General features: G+C 44.6%; 2 protein-coding genes across 2 annotated transcripts in view; one reads left to right on the top strand and one right to left on the bottom strand.

The window, feature by feature from the left end:
* MCMBP (minichromosome maintenance complex binding protein) overlaps window positions 1–15,918 on the bottom strand; it is a 33,596-nt gene extending 17,678 nt beyond the window's left edge. The window contains exons 1-8 of the mRNA XM_065407876.1: window positions 15,843–15,918; window positions 13,772–13,857; window positions 9,611–9,751; window positions 9,160–9,201; window positions 6,632–6,733; window positions 6,244–6,373; window positions 4,215–4,366; window positions 3,325–3,425 (exon numbers count right to left, since the gene is read on the bottom strand). Coding sequence (XP_065263948.1) covers window positions 3,325–3,425; window positions 4,215–4,366; window positions 6,244–6,373; window positions 6,632–6,733; window positions 9,160–9,201; window positions 9,611–9,751; window positions 13,772–13,857; window positions 15,843–15,900 — 812 coding nt within the window. The 5' untranslated portion in view covers window positions 15,901–15,918. The remainder of the gene's footprint in view (window positions 1–3,324; window positions 3,426–4,214; window positions 4,367–6,243; window positions 6,374–6,631; window positions 6,734–9,159; window positions 9,202–9,610; window positions 9,752–13,771; window positions 13,858–15,842) is intronic.
* A 280-nt stretch (window positions 15,919–16,198) lies between these two features.
* Window positions 16,199–18,358, top strand: part of SEC23IP (SEC23 interacting protein) — a 44,279-nt gene continuing 42,119 nt past the window's right edge. Inside the window, exon 1 of the mRNA XM_065407182.1 lies at window positions 16,199–16,384. Coding sequence (XP_065263254.1) covers window positions 16,234–16,384 — 151 coding nt within the window. The 5' untranslated portion in view covers window positions 16,199–16,233. The remainder of the gene's footprint in view (window positions 16,385–18,358) is intronic.

The following is an 18,358-nucleotide window of genomic DNA, read 5'->3' on the forward strand; positions in this document are numbered from 1 at the left end:
CTATAACTTATTAATCTTTAGGACCCTACCAAATTCACAGTCTATTTTGATCAATTTCATGGCCAGAGGATTTTAAAATTGGTCAGTTTCACATTTTCAGACGGTCTTGCAACTGTGGGGATCCCAACACAAAAGAGGGTTGTAGGGGGTCACAAAGCTGGTGTGAGTGGGGGCGGGGGGTTGCAGGATTGCCACCCTGACTTCTGCACTGCCTTCAGAGCTGGACTCTGTAGGCAGCACAGCCTCGGACCTTCCTGCAGCCTGGGGAAGTACCTGGAGGTGGGTCTGATCTCTCCTTGGTGCCCCCTTCCCTTCCCCCGAGAGCGGCTGTGTAGGGGAAGAGGAAGTCAAGTCCCCCCCCAGTCCAGCAGACTAGCAGCTGGAGCCCACTGAACAGTAGGAACCCCTGGCTGAGGCAGCCCCAGCCCTGACTCTCCCCCAACCACTCCAATAGCTAGATTTCACAGGTGTGGTCTGATTTCATGGTCCCCGACATGTTTTTCAGAGCCGTGAATTCGGTAGGGTCCTACTAATCTTCTAAGCCTCTCCTCCTCCTTTTGGGCAATATCTGTTCTTCATTAAATGGACTGTAACCATCCTTTTCTCTTTCTACTTCATGCAACAACTTTAAAGTTCAAAATCCTTGCTCTATTCCATCATTTTCTCTATACGTAATATGACTCTCAACAATCAAATACATTTGATTAGGCATATTGAGCCACCACTCTGGCCTTAGACTACTGTTGGGCAGATTATAAGCAAAAACAGCTGGCTTTGCTGGGTTACCTTTACAAGCTTGTCTGGCTCTACACAAGGATTCAAATATCAAGGCTGTAACATACCAAAAAGAAAATTTTCAAAGGATCAAGATTCCGAACACCTGCATCAATACTACAGGTACTGACATATTGGATGAAGCCTGTGATCCATGCACTCCAATATCTAATCCTGGGGGAATTCTGTGCACTGCGCAAGCACAGAATTAATGTTCCCCAGAGATTCCCCCTCCCCTCCCAGCCAAATAATTGATTCTGATGGGGAGACGAAGGGAAGCTGCAATTACACCAGGGGCTTACGTGGCACCAGAAGAGAGGGCAGCTGGCTCACAGGCCAGAGCAGCAGCCGCAGAGAGGGAGGGGGAAAGAGGATGCCTTCCTCACAGCATCCTGCTTTGTGGCCAGGTGAGGAAGCATGGGATATGGGGGGAATGGACAGAGCGGGGTACATGGGGCTGCTGGTGTCTGTGTGTGTCACAGACTGGGGTTCAGAAGGACTAATGGGGGGACAGACTGGGGCGGAGGCACAGGAACTCGTGGCATGACAACACTGAACCAGGGGTTGAATGGGAGTGGAGGGAGAAGGGGTGGCTGAGTGGGGGTGCAGGACAAATGCGGATAGGGACAGCTATGCCTGGCTGAATGGAGAATGGGGGATGCAGGGATACAGGGGGAGGGGAGATGCAGGGCCACATGGTAACAGGGGAGTGGGGGTACAGGCCACATGGGGACATGTGCAGATATGCCTGGCTGAACAGGGAGTGGGAGTGAAGGGACTCATGGGGGCACATGTGCTTGAATGAATGGGAGGGGCTAAGGATCATCCAAAGGTGACATGGGGGAGGCTCCCCAAATCCCTAACAATCCCTCCCCACCTTTCCCTCTCCCGCAAAAAAACTGTTCCATGCTTCTTCCATCCACACCCAACAACCCTCAAGGTTCACTCCCAGGCTCCTTCCCAGCAATTACTTCCCTCTCCCTCAGCTCCTCCGTTACCCCAGACTTCCCCAAGCTTTTGGGGTGCTTCTGAGGGATGCAGAAATTTGTTTCAGTATTGTAGTTTAAATTAATTATTACTCAAATTTCTGTATTAATATGCTTAGTACGGAATCTATTTGTCAAAAAATATTTCCTGAATCTTGTGTGTTGTCTGTATTGTTACAGACATACTTGCTGACAGGTATTTTGAAATAAATTATCAAAATAGTTGAAAGGGACATAATTATATTGTGTTATTTTGACAAATAATACACCTTTACCTTGATATAACGCTGTCCTTGGGAGCCAAAAAATCTTACCGCGTTATAGGTGAAACCACGTTATATTGAACTTGCTTTGATCCACCGGAGTGCGCAGCCCCACCCCCCCGGAGCGCTGCTTTACCGCGTTATATCGAGGTAGCGTTGTATATGTAAAATTTTGCAGAATTTTATAACATTGTGCACAGGATTTTAATTTTTTTGGCACAGAATTCCCCCAGGAATAAGATATTTTATCTCCAAAATTGGCTAATACAGTATAATTCAGAGAAAGGCATTAGGAACCCAAGTGGACAATCATAAAATAACATGCCCTTTAGGGAAGTTTCCTCCTAAATCTCATCAGTTAGTGGTTGGCTTGCACCATGATACCAGGCTTTATATGCCTTCTATTTTTAGATGTCTAATCAATTTTTTAGATTTTACTAACCTCTTGGTCTCTCTACCTACCTAATCTGGCAGTGATATGTACAGATTAATGGTGCATTACATTAAAAGAAAGTATTTTCCTTTATCAGTTTTGAACCTGTTTTAATTTAATTGGAGGTTCCCTTGTTCTTGTATTCGGAGAAGGTAAATAAGAACATCTGATACTACTTCTTTACACCATTCAGTATTTTGTATACATCTATCATGCCCCTATTTATTTCCTCTGTAAAGTAAACAGTCCTAATTATTTCATATTCTCATATGGAAGACTTTCCATGCCACCAATCATTTTCACTGCCTGTCTACAGGACCATCTCTCTTTTGCTATACTTTTATAGGTAGTCTATAACTATTTTTAATTTTTTCCAACCAATTTACCTGGTCCTGAAGTAAATTTCTCTCATCTAATTCCAAGAATTATCCAGCACTTGAAAAAAAAAAAAAAAAAAAAAAAACCAGGTACATTTGCTGTCCTTTGTTATAGAAGCTAATTGTAATGTGTCATTAACTCCCACACATCATTCTGAAGTTTCTTCAAATCTCTTGGTCCTGTCCTCTTTATAAATTTGTTCCAGCACTAACACTTGATACCTCTGTTTGATACTGGGGCAGTCTGGGAAATATGTACAGCCATTGCTCATGCGGTACCTGTTCTGTGGACAAAGGACTTCAATTGCCAGGGCTGTCAATCCAGTACCTTTTACAAGCATTACCTTTGATTTAGGCAAAAAGCATTTTTAGAATAATGCTCAGACAAATGGTTAGACACTTTCTTAATTTTTAGGGCACAACCATTCAAACACATTTTGCTTTTTAACTTCATAAATCCCTGCAGATCAGAATCACAGCCTAAGCCTTACCTCTCTTCATTGTTCACTAAGCTGAGCACAGGATCCACAGACAAAATGCCATACACCTCAAGAGTATCGTTGACTTTGAAATTATCCCATCTCTCATAGACCTGCCACAGAGACAGCATGATAAAACAAGGAGGCAGACAGAACAGAATGATGTACTGCAAGAACAAGGACAGCATGGATTGTCATTCATCAGACAAGAGCAGAAATCTCAGTAGACAACTGTAGATTAAAGAGATTCTGTACTGGGAGGCTGTCCAAATAAGTTTTTAAGAAGCTGAGATTGGAAAAATTACTTGCTACTTTTGTAAGATTTACATTATCTGCCTTCTTCTGCCAAAGTGGTAAACAACCATATTCTACACTTGTTCATTAAAGAATGAAATTCTAAATGTAGAATAAGATTGCTGAAGAATGGGATATTAAATATAGAAACAGAATAGATGAGTTTTACTTGCTTTCAGTTTCCTAGTCAGCATTAGGTATTAATCAACAGGAAACTATTTCAAATATGAAGTGAAAACAAACATTGCATTGTTTCCCTCTTGCTTCATCACACCTTTTTCCGCTAGAAGAGCACATCTTCAACTTACTCAAGAGTCCATGAGTCAACATCATCCTTACACTTGGGTGTCTTGAACTGACAGAACCCTTTTTGCCAAGTACAGCTATGAATATATATGCTTTAACACCTACTAGCACTGATGTTAGCAATTCTAATATCCCCCATGGGCAGTGAAGAGGAAAACAGGACAGCTGTTATTTGAGGACACATTCAAGATAATATAGGTTTTACTGTAACTGCTCCGGGTTCAGGATTCTCTCTCCCACCCCTAATCTATCCCCTCAGTGAGGCAATCATATTTTGGTCATCATCTCCATAGTCTGGTTACCTTTACGAGACATGCAGGACCCTTCTCTCCCGGCAGTGGAAAGTTTAGATCAAGTGGAGGGGAGCAGTTTGGGGAGATTAGCTGATGTCCTGCAGAAGCTTCAGTTTCTAATCGCTTTGGCTCGCCACATCCATGGATATCACCTATATTCCCTGCAACATAAAGGAATGACAGCCTTCTACAGTTTACTTAAGCATAACAGCAAATCCAAACAATTTTCCTTCCTTCAGAAAGCAATACAGAAGCATGCTGAATTAAAAAGGGATCCTGGAAGAACAACAAAGCAGTAGTTTCTACCAACTATTACTTTATTGTCCCTCACAGAAATAAAATATTTGTATATCTATCACCAAAAATTAACACCATGAGGAATATGTAGGATTTTAGGCATGAAAATCTGTTGATCTTGGAGACCTAAATATAGCCAAGGAGGTTTGTCTTGACTCAATTTATCTTTAAGCATCACACTGTCATCTGCAAGTCAACCTATCATTTGTGTAGAACTGTGGAAACTCTGCATCTTGTGTTTAAAAACAAGTTAAACAGAAATAATACACTTTATCTCTTAAGAATCTCTTTAGATTTGATTTTCTAATGCAAAGATAAAATGCCATTCTGTAACTGCTTACTTTAGGCCAGGAGTTCTCAAACTGTGGATTGGGACCCCAAAGTGGGTCGCGATCCCATTTTAATGGCGTCACCAAGGCTGGTGTTAGACTTGCTGGGGCCCAAGCCAAAGCCCGAGTCCCACCGCCCGGGGCCCAAGCCGAAGCCCAAGGGCTTCAGCCCTGGGCAAGAGGGCTAAGGTTACATGCCCCCTGCCCAAGGCAGAAGCCCTGGGGCAGCTTTGTACCTCCCCTCCCCCTGCCTAGGGCAGGGGGGCTTGGGCTTTGGTCCCCCCCTCCTGAGGTCATGTAGTAATTTTTGTTGTCAGAAGCGGGTCATGGTGCAATGAAGTTTGAGAATTGCTGCTTTAGGCTACATATGAAGGTAAAACAATATGAGTATTTACTTTGAAATCTAATACAGATACAAGAAAAAGGTGTATTTTAAACTGTAAACTATTAGAAAAATATTTAAAACCTTAAAATCTGACAGTTCAACTGACTGAAATATAACACCAAACAAAGCTTTAATTAACAGCTTCTGCAGTACTTTTATAAAGCCCATGAAGGACTTATTTTTAAACTAACCCCCTCCTGCTCAAAACAATACATTAACTAGGGCAGGCAACTTTCTCATCAGTTTGTGAATGCGCAGGATGTGCACACACACCTGATTTGCCTCATGCTAACATTTGCCGGTTTTGGAAATACCATCCTTTCAGAAAAATCAAAGGATTTTAGGTCTTTTTTCAGAGGACTACAAATGCTTGGTATTCCTCGTTTTCCCTTCCAACCTCGGAGGGCAAAAGACAGTTCCAGGTACTGCAAGTCAATTATATTCCTTTAAAAAGCTGTGGGGGGGGGGGGGGGGGGGGCTGTCACTGGAGATAGAGAGGCAAGGTGGGATAGTTCTTGAGACCTAAATTATTGTTCGTAGTAAAGCAGACCCAACTGATATTTAGGCCCCATTTTGCTGAGTGCTACATGTAATAAGAGACAATCCCTACCCCCAAAGAGTTTACAATTTAAACTGACAATTCCATTGTCTGTTTTATCCCCTTTCTATGGATAGGGAATAGAGACACTGAGATGAGGTGACTTTCTGAAGGTCACACAGGAAGTTTGTGACAGAGCTGGAAATTAAATTCAGTGCCTGGAGCCATTCACACAGCAGCTACAGCACTACTGCAGCAACCAAAAAATACTAGCATTTTGTAAAGCAGTAGAAAACAAATCGTATGTTATACATGCAACATTTATCCTGGGCTAATTTAAAAGTTAAACTGCTGGTTTTCCCATTTGTTTCCATTCACAGTTCAACCAGCATAGTGATCAAGACTGGGATAACACTATTGACTCACCCGGATACATAAATAGTTCATAATGGTAATGAAATGACCAATCATCAATATATCAAATGTTACCCATATGCTGCTCTTTCTGTTTAGATGGATGCAGCTCCATATCTTCATCTTCCTCATAACTCCTCTTGTGGCGACTTGGAGTGTAGGATGTTGAAGGGCTAACTCGAGCCTGACTCGCACTAATATATGCGTAAGATTAAGCATTAAGGACATCATCATACTAATTTGAAAAAAGTCAACCAGCACAAGTAGCATTATTCAAATATTATTAGCCTGGCTATCTTGTTGGATAAGACACTATTACAATAGGTGTGCAAATTGTACTATGGTGCTGTCCTTTGATGAGGCATATCTAAGTTAAGGAATTACCCTCTCATCCCCTCAAAGTACAAGGTACTTTAAATACATTTTTCATAATTAACATATTTCAAGCTTGAACAAAGGATATTTCTTTCACCCACGCTGACTCTCCAGGCACTGGCACACAGTAGAAGGTCTGTCTCTCCGAAGTGACCATTTGTGATGAGTTTAAATCAATTTCCTGCTGAGGCTAGGATATCAATAATAAATCATGCGGTTCAGGTTTTTAACATTGAACATATTTGTTTTTAAGTCATTACCTTACTTTGTCAGTAGAATTATGTACTTAGCCATAATGAGTTACAAGAAGTAGCTTCCTAATGAAACAATTTACTATCTAAACCACAAAAATTAAGACTATGAAAACCTAAACACAATCCAGTGGTAATTTTAAACTGCACTCCATACAAGTTTTCCACATTTTGTTTAATCTTCCAGACCATATTTTTGGTGCCATAAGAAAATGGTATTCTTCTACAATTTTTGCATGGAGTTTAGTGGGATATGATTTATTCCATTCTTTCAATAAATGAATGGAAATTTTTTGGTGCTTTCAGCCACTTTAACCCCTGTGGGCAGAAGTAATAATCATTCTTTAAAGGATTCCCTTACTGTGGGTCAACAATTTAATGGTTTAATTCTTTGGTCTCAAATGCAATCTCAATGCAATTGCATGAACAATGTCGAAAAACTCACATTTTTAAAAATCATTCTTATTCAAGAACGTATGGCAAGAAGGAGTGATTATTAGTTGGTTACTCTCTATACTCCTGAGGGCATTCTGCGCCAAAAAATTAAAAATTCTTCAAAATTCTCCAAATTTTGTCAAATAAATGTGGAGGCTCCAGCATGGCATTGGGGAGCACAGAGGTGGGAGTTCACTGAAGCTTTCCCCCCCCCCCCCGGACTCAGCAGTGAGGCTGCACCCAACCCTGACACAGCACAAGGACGGGGCCTGCCCCAGAAACACGCCAGGGTCCTGTCCCTCCATGCCAGGTGCACCAGGCAGGCTCAGCACGGCAGGATCCAAGTGTGGAGGGATTCAGGTGTGGGTTGAGAGAATTGTGTGGGGCAATCTGCATGGAGGCGGCTCAGTGGGAGATCCAGGTGCACAGGGGATCTGGGTGCACAAAGGCTTGTTGGGAGGTTCTGGGTGCAATGGTAATAGGACTCTGCAGGGGTGTCCAGGTGAAGGTGGTTGGAGCTCAGCGGGGGTGGGGGTTTGCGTGTGGGTGGGGATAGAGCTCAGCGGGGTGGGGGGGGTTGGAAGGCTCAGTGGGAGGTCTAGATGCTGGGGGAGTGAGGCTCAGTGAGAGGGACTGGGTATGACGGGGTCTGGAAGCACAGGGGTTGGGCGAATGGGGGAGCAGCTCCCTGTAGAGAGATCCTTCCCCCTGCAGTGGTGGAGCAATGGGTGCAGGAAGCAGGGCGGGGGGAGATTGCAGAGATTCCTGCAACTGGTGGAGGGTCTGACCCGGCCCCGGATATCGTGCAGGGGAAGAAGTCGTCTTGTCCTCCCCAGCCTAGCCGCAACTAGCAGCTGAGCCCGGCGCAGGGAAGGAGCCACAAGGTGAGTTTTCCCAGTCTCCCCCTCTGCCTCCCCCACAGTGATTTACCTCTCTGTCTGCTTCCCTGAGCACCTGAAACATACTGCTGGGGAGGGCTGCATGACTGCTCTTGTGGCTTCCCTTTGCTTCCCAGTCAGAAAGTCATTTTTCTGCAGGGAAGCAAAGAAATCTGCAGGGGACATAAATTCTGCTCATGCGCAGTGTCGCAGAATTCCCCCAGGAGTATCTCTACCACACTTGTGTGCCTCAACAGTAAGAGTGACTTAAGTCTGAAGAAGCTGCTTATAGCTGCAAATTCAGATACATTTTGTAAAGTAGAATGAAAGCCTCAATTTTTCTCAATGCTTTGTAACAGAGATTGCAATTCTAGTACTAATAAAGTTGTTCTATTTAAAAAAAAAAAACTAAACTGACTTCACTATCAACGTTCTAAGAGTATATTCATTTAGGGAACATGCTTTGCCAGTGCTCTAACTTCTTGACAGGATTACTGGCCAAAATTTAATTCTTGGCCACAACTAACATCTGTACACAAAACTAATTTTAAGTGGCATGGAGATGGCTCAAGACCTATGAGCAACAAGGAATGCTCCCAAAACCTGGAATTCACTTTGAATCCCAAGAGCTGTATATTTCCAGGAATTGAGCTGAAGGGTTGAAAAAATTATTAATACTGCACTTATACAATACTTTTCATATTAACTGCATTTTCCAGACAAGCAATCTTTATAACATTCTTGGTTTCCACAATTTTAAAGACAGAAAAATGGAAGCAGAGAAGGGAAGGACAAAGAGGTAGGTACAAGTCTTGTCCACATAGTGTATTATTTTTAGAGAACAGAAAGTGGCAGAGATGATACCTTGTTGGCAAGGAAAAGGAAATCAACTGATTTATTTTAATTAATTTTAAGGCTCATTGCATATTTTCTTAGAGGTCATCGTATGGAGGAGGAGGAGGAGGAGGAGGAGAAGAGAGAATGAAAAGCTCAAATTTAATATACTAAATTAAGTGCTAGTTCTTACATTGTACAGCATTTGCACAACTTACCCCACATTCTGCTACATCTCTGAATTTACCAAAATGCAAAACCTGCCAAAAAAAGCAATATGATAATTCTGTTCCTTTCAAAATCTTGAATTACTATTGATAATAGAAACTAAATCATTAGGTTAAAGTCCTTCCAATAACATAACTATGCAAACTTTACTGTCTGCAGAATTTAAACAGAGAAGGGATTCATTTCAATTCCCACAGATCCCACAAAACACTTGTTATAATTTCCACAATTTTCTCTACTTGTGGCAGATCAGAACTAAAAATATAGTAAAATGTTATGTCCCTACTGCCACTTGAGTCTGTTGAAACTGAACTAATGTTGTGCAGCCTTGGAATACTCAAGAGGTTCAGTTCAGTAAACAGTGAAGGGTAAAGACATGAATGAAGAAAAGTTAGTTCACCCCAAACATTTACCCTAACAGTTCATCAGTATTTTACTTACACGTGTTTTAGTATTTGGGTCAATTGTTTCGTAGACTCCCATGTAAAATTCAGGATCAAACATATCTTGAACCATGCAGCGGAATTTCACTAAACTGTTGGGCTTCAGGTAATGTAGGGGGACATCATTCAATGATGGTACCTTTAAAAAGTACAAACACACACCAAATTAATATTAGACCTTATTTTAAATATGATATATAAAATACTCATAAGCACCATGAAGGAAATCAGATAATGTAGAGATACCATCCCCTATTTTAGTTATCATCAGATCATCCAGCGCCCCTTATTATTCACCTCAATCACTTCATTATTATGAGCAAGATTAAGCACCCTGGTCTGCTCACCAGGTAGTTATGAGACGTAATTTTTTGCTCATCTGTCCTAACCCAACTGTGTAAATCACATTTCCATCTGAAATTTTTGTACCTACTGTTGTTACAGGTAACAGTTGAGATTATTGTAATTCAAAGATTAGAGAAAACATATTTCTGTAGGGTTGTTCCAGTTTGTTTACTTTGGCCATTTGACAGCTTTGTGTATAATTAGTTTCACAGATTTGGTGAGGGTCAGTTACACTTATACCCTGCTGCTGTTACATCAAAGCCTGGGAAAGAGCAAAGTTGAAAGTGAAGCTGAACAAGGAAGGAAGGAAGGAAGGATTGGAGGTGGGCCTATTTTTAGTAGTGCTGCTCTTGGACCTTTAACAGGGGCGTAGGAAAAACACTGTAGAAATACTTTACAGAATTTTAGAGACATGCTGTTTAAAGGGCATTTTATCAGAAAACATTTTTTTAAATTGTTGAATTAAAATAAAAAAATTCAAGTTGATAGTGTTTCTTGAACCAGATTTCACTTTCAACTGATGTCCCTTTTTGACACTCTTGACACTATTACTCCTGGGGGAATTCTGCGCCACTGCGCATGAGCAGAATTTATGTCCCTTGCAAATTTCTTTGCTTCCCTGCAGAAAAATGACTTTCTGATGGGGAAGCAAAGGGAAGCCACAAGAGCAGAGATGCGACCCTCCCCAGCAGTATGTTTTGGTGCTCAGGAAAGCAGACAGAGAGGTAAATCACTGTGGGGCAGAGGGCGAGACTGGGAAGACCCGGCTAGTGGCTCCTACCCTGCGCTGGGCTCAGCTGCTAGTTGTGGCTAGGCTGGAGAGGACAGGACTTCCCCTTCCCCTGCAAGACATCCGGGGCCAGGTCAGATCCACCCCAAGATTTCTCCCCCAATTGCAGGAATCTCTGCAAACTCTCCCCACCCTGCTTCCTGCGCCTATCGCTCCTCTGCTGCAGGGGGAGGGATCACTGTACAGGGAGCTGCTCCCCCATCCGCCCAACCCCTGGGCATCCAGACCCTGTCATACCCAGTCCCTCCCACTGAGCCTCACCCCTCTGCACTCAGAACACCCCCAATGAGCCCCACTCCCCCAGCATCTAGACCGCCAACTGAACCTCCCACACCCAGACCCCCCTGCCAAGCTCTATCCCCACCCACACGCAGACCCCCACCCCCACTGAACCACAACCACCTTCACCTGGACCCACATGCAGTCCCATTACCATTGTACCCAGAACCCCCCAACAAGCCTCTGTGCATCCATATCCCCTCCACACCTGGATCCCTCCACACTTGGATCCTGCCTTCTCAGACCTGGTGCACCTGGCAGGGAGGGGCAGGGCCCTGGGGTGTTTCTGGGGCAGGCCTGGTCCTTGTGCTGTGGCAGGGTTGGGTGCAGCCTCACCGCTGAGTCCGTGTCCCGGGAGGAGAGGGGGGGGGCAGGAGGAAGCTGCAGTGATCTCCCACCCCTGTGCAGCCAGTGGCCTGTGCTCCCCAATGCCATGCTGGAGCCGCCACATTTATTTGACAAATAAAATTTCCAAAATTTTGCAGAATTTTAAAATATGGTGTGCAGTATTTTTAATTTTTTGGCACAGAATGCCCTCAGGAATAACATAATTCCATCCCTGCACTATCTTCAATCACCTATCCTTTGTAGAAGCTCCTCTAAAGCATCAGACTTTATGAATTTTATTTAACAAGAAAATTAAAATAGTAAAAAGTCACTGTCACAGGGAGGCTGGCCCTTTAGAAGGAGATGGGTCTCTCCCCTACCTGTGACACAGCTAACTCTCCTCCCTAGGTTGGGAAAATGAAGCTCATGTGACCCAACCAGGCTGTGGGATAGACAAGGAAGCAGCCTCAGTAGCAAGAGACCAGGAGGAGAGCAGAGGCTGAGGGATGCAGAGAGCAGAAGAATTCTGCAGGAGACCCTGAGACACCAAGGGAGAAAAGACTCCAGCTAGGTAGGGCTGGGAGTGGCCTGCCAAAGCAGGGAAGACTTCAGGTAGAAAGACCTGGGAGTGGATTGATGAAGTATGGGAATGGATGAATACATAAACTTTAATATATGAACTTTCAATATACTGACTTAACTTTTGGACTTTGAGGACTTGATTTTGGACTTGTTTATGATAAGAAGCTAGCCTGGTAAGAGTTATTGGCTGCAAGAAAGCCTTAGTAAAATTACTGAGGAGCCCTGAAAAGAGGTAAGCTGAAGTAGAAACACTCCAGGGCCACCCCATGCCATGAGGCAGTGACGTTTTTCCAATCTCACCAGGTCTGGCTGCCTTTTTTTTTTTTTTAAGCAACACAAGTATAAAGTTTCACATACTGCGGGATGCACCTATCATGCAGAAGGTTTTTTACAAAAAATATTTTTATTCATTTTCATAGGGGAAAAAGCACAACTCTGAGTAATGGGAAACATGAAGGGAATACAGCCATGTCACTGCAAAAACAAGTAAGATACTGCATACAACACTTCTGATTATCAAAACATCCACAATTCCAAATGGCCAAGAAAAGGCAGCCAAAACACAGGGTTCCTTTAAGGTAAGGGAGGCTTTTCCATATGGGAGGACATGACAATGGGAAAGAGAAGAACATGGGTTGTCCAGGCAAACCAAATTCCACATGACTTGAATGACAGCAGCACAAGCTATACGGGAAGTCTATTTGATTTTGAAAAAAATCAGGTCTTGGATGGATTGCCAGATTGGGGAAAAGTAACCATATTAAAATATGGTTATAATCAGAAAAGTTACCATGTAAAACATGGTACTAAACATCAAGCCTGGTGTTTATTTTGAATCAGACCTGCTTGCTTTAAAATAATCAAATAAGGTTTTACTACTTTTAATCCTTTTACTATATTCACTCTACTGGACCAACATAGAGAAAGAGAGAGAAAGAATTCTATTCCTTCTTGTGTATTATCAAGAAAATTGTTCACTAACTTCAAATTGCAAAATCTTTTGATGCATAAGACAGTAAAGTAACTATTTTCAGATTCCAGGCTGGGAAAAGTATCTTTTCTATCATTCAAGTGGGCAGATTTGACCTGAAAGTTCCTGAGGGCCAATAAATATAGAAGTATATCGATTTTAGTCACCTTTCAGAGTAGAACCATACTCTGAGGAATCAAGTTGTATTGCACCTTACATTTGCAGATGAGGAGAATGTAGTAATCAGATTTCCAAATACAGCGTAGGAATTTGGATGGCACAAGAGGGTGCAGTTAGTGGGAGGTGTGAATTATTTTTTTACCTAACCAAACTGAAAGGCAGTGGTCATAACAGCTGGTTCTCCAATCAGTTCAAGTGTCAAGTATTGCAGTAACAGATCATGATCAGATGCTATGTTGCAGGAAACCACAAACATTTGGAGTACAAAAATGTATCTCCAATTTACAAGTAGTCAGGGCAGATTTTAATACCTCTACAAATACAACAGAGGATAGCATTTGTCAGCTACTGCCACCTAATGGAGCACATTTAGGTGGCATTCAGCAGTTTAGGTCCTGATTCAAAGTGCACTGAAATCACTTCCATTGACTTCAACACACTTGGGATCAGACCCTTACATATTTTGCTTTGTGTACCAGTTTTTCACATTTAAATAACTTTAATATAAACCAATTTTTTGGCCTAGAATCTCAACAGTGTCCCTTTCAGATAAGTATGAGCAAGTTCCACGAATGCATTTCTAAAGGACACACTTGCCAAAAAACAGTAAGTCACTATAATAGAGGAACAAGAAGGCAGGAGTTGGAAGGATGGAAAAAAACTCCAAATAATTCAATTAATTTTACCCAGTTAGTTGCATTATTTTCTTTTAGCTTCTCTGTAAAGTATTCAGTTACTTTCTTCTCCCAGTCAGGACTTGGACCATTTTGAGCTAGAAAACAAACCGCATTAATAATAGCAATAGTACACTGGACTTTTATTCAGCACTCTGACAGCACTATGAGCAATCTGACACTCATTTTGAATCTGCTGATGTGAACTGATTTTTAATGGGACTTTATCCCTACACAAATGTATATTATAACAACCTTGATGTCATTTGTCTCCTCTCATCTTTCTGTTACAACCTTAACAGAGAGATAAGGAAAATATAGCCACTGTGTAGGTGGGGAAAAGCACAGATGGATTTCAAATACACTAGAGACCATTGGGAAGAGATGGGGGATTATCTGTTACCCTTTCTACTTACTGTGCATGCATGATCATACTTTTGGGAAGTGTTTATTTCTGCACAAGCTCCTGTTCCAGTCATTAAGAAAAAAGGAATTATGTTTTGGTTAAAATCAAGAGCTTCATTGGTACGTCCTTAAGTAGTGGTACTGGTAGTTGAGAACTATATACCCGATACCAGCAGGGGATATAACCTCATAGGAATTTTGCCTCATTTTAAGGTCTTTGCAGTGCTGGGCATCAAACAGAGCTTAAGTATCATTTTTCAAAATGCAGTTTCTAACACTGATTGGCTGGTGCTAGAGCTTATTAGAACAATGTTTATAATTCTAGACAAGAATACATTTTAAGAAACACCTAACATGCTTTGGCTCTGTCCATACTAGCTCACTCAACTGTTACACATACCTTCTTAGCTGGGACATAATTACAAGCATAACTTCTTAAATTGGAGTCCAGTGTAGACAGGGTCCCAGATAATACATGATGTACATGCACCTCATTAGGAAGGTTAATTAAATTAGATCCTTTCTAGGCCACCTCAGCTGCCTTCATTATTCCTTTTTACTTTTAGCTGCCCTCACTCCTCACCTTGGTACACACTCTAAATATCTCCTAGTGTCCAATGATTTCCTGAGTTGCTTCTTCAGCAAAGTTTTATATTGCATAGCCCTATTTTCCTGTATGGTAAAGGCATCCCTCCTCCTTCCCCACGAGATGAGCCCACGGTAGAATTTGGGGAGTATTACAACAGACTCAGATTCAGGAACTTCAGCCATCGCTTCCTAACACCACCCATGAACTGTCTTACTCTTGCGATACTTTTTTCAACATTATAAAGGTTTCATTCAAGACATAAACATGAAGAAACTGCATTCCAAATGCATCTTTTCAGAGTAAGTTTGAGACTTTTTTGTGAGAGGAGGAATTGTTGCAAAGTGGGATTATTAATGCAAAAGGAACAGACTGTTGTAAGTAATGGTGTATTCACGTCTTGGGCACAAGTGAATGTGCATGTCTTGCCCTGTCAGGTCTCTCATTAGGAAGGAGACTCCTTCATTGAAAGTAGTATTTAAAGTCTTTGGTGAGAAAATAATTTTGCTGTGTTAGGAGACGTTTTGGAAATCGGTCTCACGCAGGCTGTCTCGGCTGCCTGACAACCCTTTAGTTACAGACAGCAACTCTCCCACACAACACTTCTAGCCCGGCACTTTTAACACCCCTTCCCCAACATGCCCCTTGCCCAACTTCTCTATTTCTGGTTATTTTAAGGCACAAAACCGTCCCCACCACGATTCTGCACCTCAGTGTTGTAACCGCTTCCAGACTCGGTCTTGCACCAGAAACACCCATCGCTGCAGCCGGCTTGGCCCCTGCCCTCCCTTGCTGGGTTACTCGACTCCTTCCGTGCGCCGACAGACCGCCCCGAGCCCCGCCAAGCGGGCAGAGTCGCCCCAATCCCCGCAGCTCGCCCCCCACTGCCGCTCCCCCAAGCGCCCCCTGGTGACCATGGCCCCCCTCGGGGCCCAACTCCCCCACATCCCCGGCCCGGCGCTCACCCACTGATTCCCCTCCCCACAGCCGCCCTGGGCGCCCCATTATTCAGCGCTCCCTCCCCCGAGCCCAGCCCTGACCCGACCCGCTGTATCTTCCCCCGGCAGCCGCGGCGCCCCGCCCGGCTCTCACCGAAGATGCCCTGCACGATGCTGAGGGGGCTGTTCAGCCAGTCGGCCACACACGGCATCTTGCGGACGAGGCGGGCGGCTCCGCGCGGGCCGGGGCAGGCGCGAGGCGGGACTCCCCAGACCTGCCGCTCCCGGAGATGGGGCCCTGCGCCCCGCCGTAGCCACGCGCTCGCCCGCTCCCGGAGATGGATCCCGAACTTCCTGCCGAGGCTGCCTCCCGCGGCGGCAATGGCGGCGGCCGGCTTGGCCCCGCCCCTCTCCCCCTGACGCTGCGGCGTGAGGCGCGGGCGGGTCCCGGCGCCGCCATCTTGGAGCCGGGCAGCGCTACGGGCGGAAAGGGCCGGGCTGGCTGCTCCTGCTGCCCGGGGAGGAGACGTGGAAGAGCCGCAGCTATGGCCGCCACGAAACCGCCCGGGCCTGGTTCCGCTAGCGGCACCAACCTGCTCTTCTCCTCCTCGGCTACCGAGTTCAATTTCACTGTGCCCTTCATCCCAGTCAGCCAGGCCCCCGCTGCGCCCCCGGGGCCCGCTCTCCTCGGCGCAGGTACGCGGGGCCTGGCGGGGGTGGGGGCTGCCAGGGAGGAGCCGGCCGGGGGATACTGGTGAGGCGCAGATCGTTGGGGGGCCGATGGGCGCATTGCTGGAGGGGAGAGTGTCGGGGTGAGATGGGGGCTCTGGTGGGGGGAACACGGAGCTGGGGGGAGCTGGTGGGAGCAGGGAAGAGATGGGGGCCCTGGGGGGGGGGAACTGTGGTGGTGGGGGTGAGATGGGGGCCCTGGTGGGAGAAATGGTGTCAGGGTGGTGGGGGGAGGAGGAGGAGATGGGGGGAGGCATTGGAACAGGTGGGGTAGTGGGGAGATGAGCTTGGGGCCTTGGTGGGGGAAGGGTGTCGGGGGTACCTAGGGGGATGAGATGGGGGCCCTGGTGGAGGGAACACGCAGTTGGGGGTAGCTGGTGGGAAGGGAAGATAAGATGAGATGGGACCCGTGTGGGAGAAATAGTGGTGGGGGAGTAGGAGATGTGGGAAAGTGTTGGGGGTAGGTGGGGTTGTGGTTGATGGACTCAGGGGTGCAGCAGAGGTGACCACGCAGCTCCCTTTTTTGTTGTCTAGTGTCGTGTTGGTACAGGTTGCTGCCCTTTCCCCCTATTTCAACAGTGATGTCCTGCAGCATCCTGCGCTGTGACACACAGATGTGATTTTTGTGCCATGAATAAAAACCCTGTGGAGAGCTGCTCCCTAAAAATTGCTCTGGATCTTTCAGTTTGATGATCTTCATTTCCTTCAGAGATATGTGCTTACCGTGTTTGCTAGGGTTAGCACCAGGAGCAGAAATTAAATGGGGGGGGGGGGGTATGTATTTCAGTTGAAAGGGCCTCCTACTGTTACATCAGTTCTGGAAGCTTTCGTGGATGATCCTGAAGTAAGGGTAAATTGCACCACTTTATATGTGGTCAGAGGGGAGACACCATTTCTCCTTTCGTTTTTCTACTTAGGCCTGGTCTACACTAACCCACCAATTCGAACTAAGGTACGCAACTTCAGCTACGTGAATAATGTAGCTGAAGTCGACGTACCTTAGTTCGAACTTACCGCGGTCCAGACACGGCAGCCAGGCTCCCCCGTCGACTCCACGTACTCCTCGCGCCGAGCAGGATTACCGGAGTCGACGGCAAGCACTTCTGGGTTCGATTTATCGCGTCCAGACAAGACGCGATAAATCGAACCCAGAAGTTCGATTGCCTGCCGCCGAACCAGCGCGGTAAGTATAGACAAGCCCTTAGAGTCTCTCTGTGGTAGTAGTTCCCAGAACTGTGTGTCCTGCTCTTTCCTCAGGGGCAGCAAGAAGGCAGACTTCAATCACTATATTGCAGATCTGCTCAAAGAAAACTTTCACTGGTGTGAACTGAGTTGTTGTTTGGCCTTAACCTCCTTCTCATATTGGGGTTCTCTATGTTCTAGTAGAGCTGCAGTGCTAACTTTCATTTCAAGCCCCTTCTTTCAGTTTCTTAAAAAACTTTATGGAAAACTTCTCTTTGAGCTGAAATGTCTTATGCATGTTCTCATCCCTGAAGTGTGTCATTTTGCTGTAGTTTTGGGAGGGTGCTGTTTGAGGAAGAAACATTTTCCCCCCTTTTGTCAGTTACCTAATTAAAAATAATAGTGCTTGTTTGAGCTATTACAAATTGTTTGGGTGCTTTCATGCACAAGAGTAACTAATGTTTTTACTTTAAAAGTTCCAGCTTGGTACAAGAAGTAGTCCACAGGCACTTGTCCCATATCTTCCCTTTCTCCACAAGTGTGAATGTAATCAGTTGAGAAATAAGCTATAAACCAGTGAAAATAGCACACTCAGCATGTACACTTTAATTTCCTTGCAAAATTAGCTGCACGAGAGCTGTAGTTATTTTTTTTATTATTATTACCTATATAGCCCCCCAAAAGTGTGCCAGATGAATAACTGCACAATCAAGTGTTTTTAGTACATTTATTTGATTTTTAAATCTTGTATTCAAATAA

Source organism: Emys orbicularis, chromosome 7 (genome assembly GCF_028017835.1).
Source record: "Emys orbicularis isolate rEmyOrb1 chromosome 7, rEmyOrb1.hap1, whole genome shotgun sequence".
Classification (NCBI taxonomy): domain Eukaryota; kingdom Metazoa; phylum Chordata; order Testudines; family Emydidae; genus Emys; species Emys orbicularis.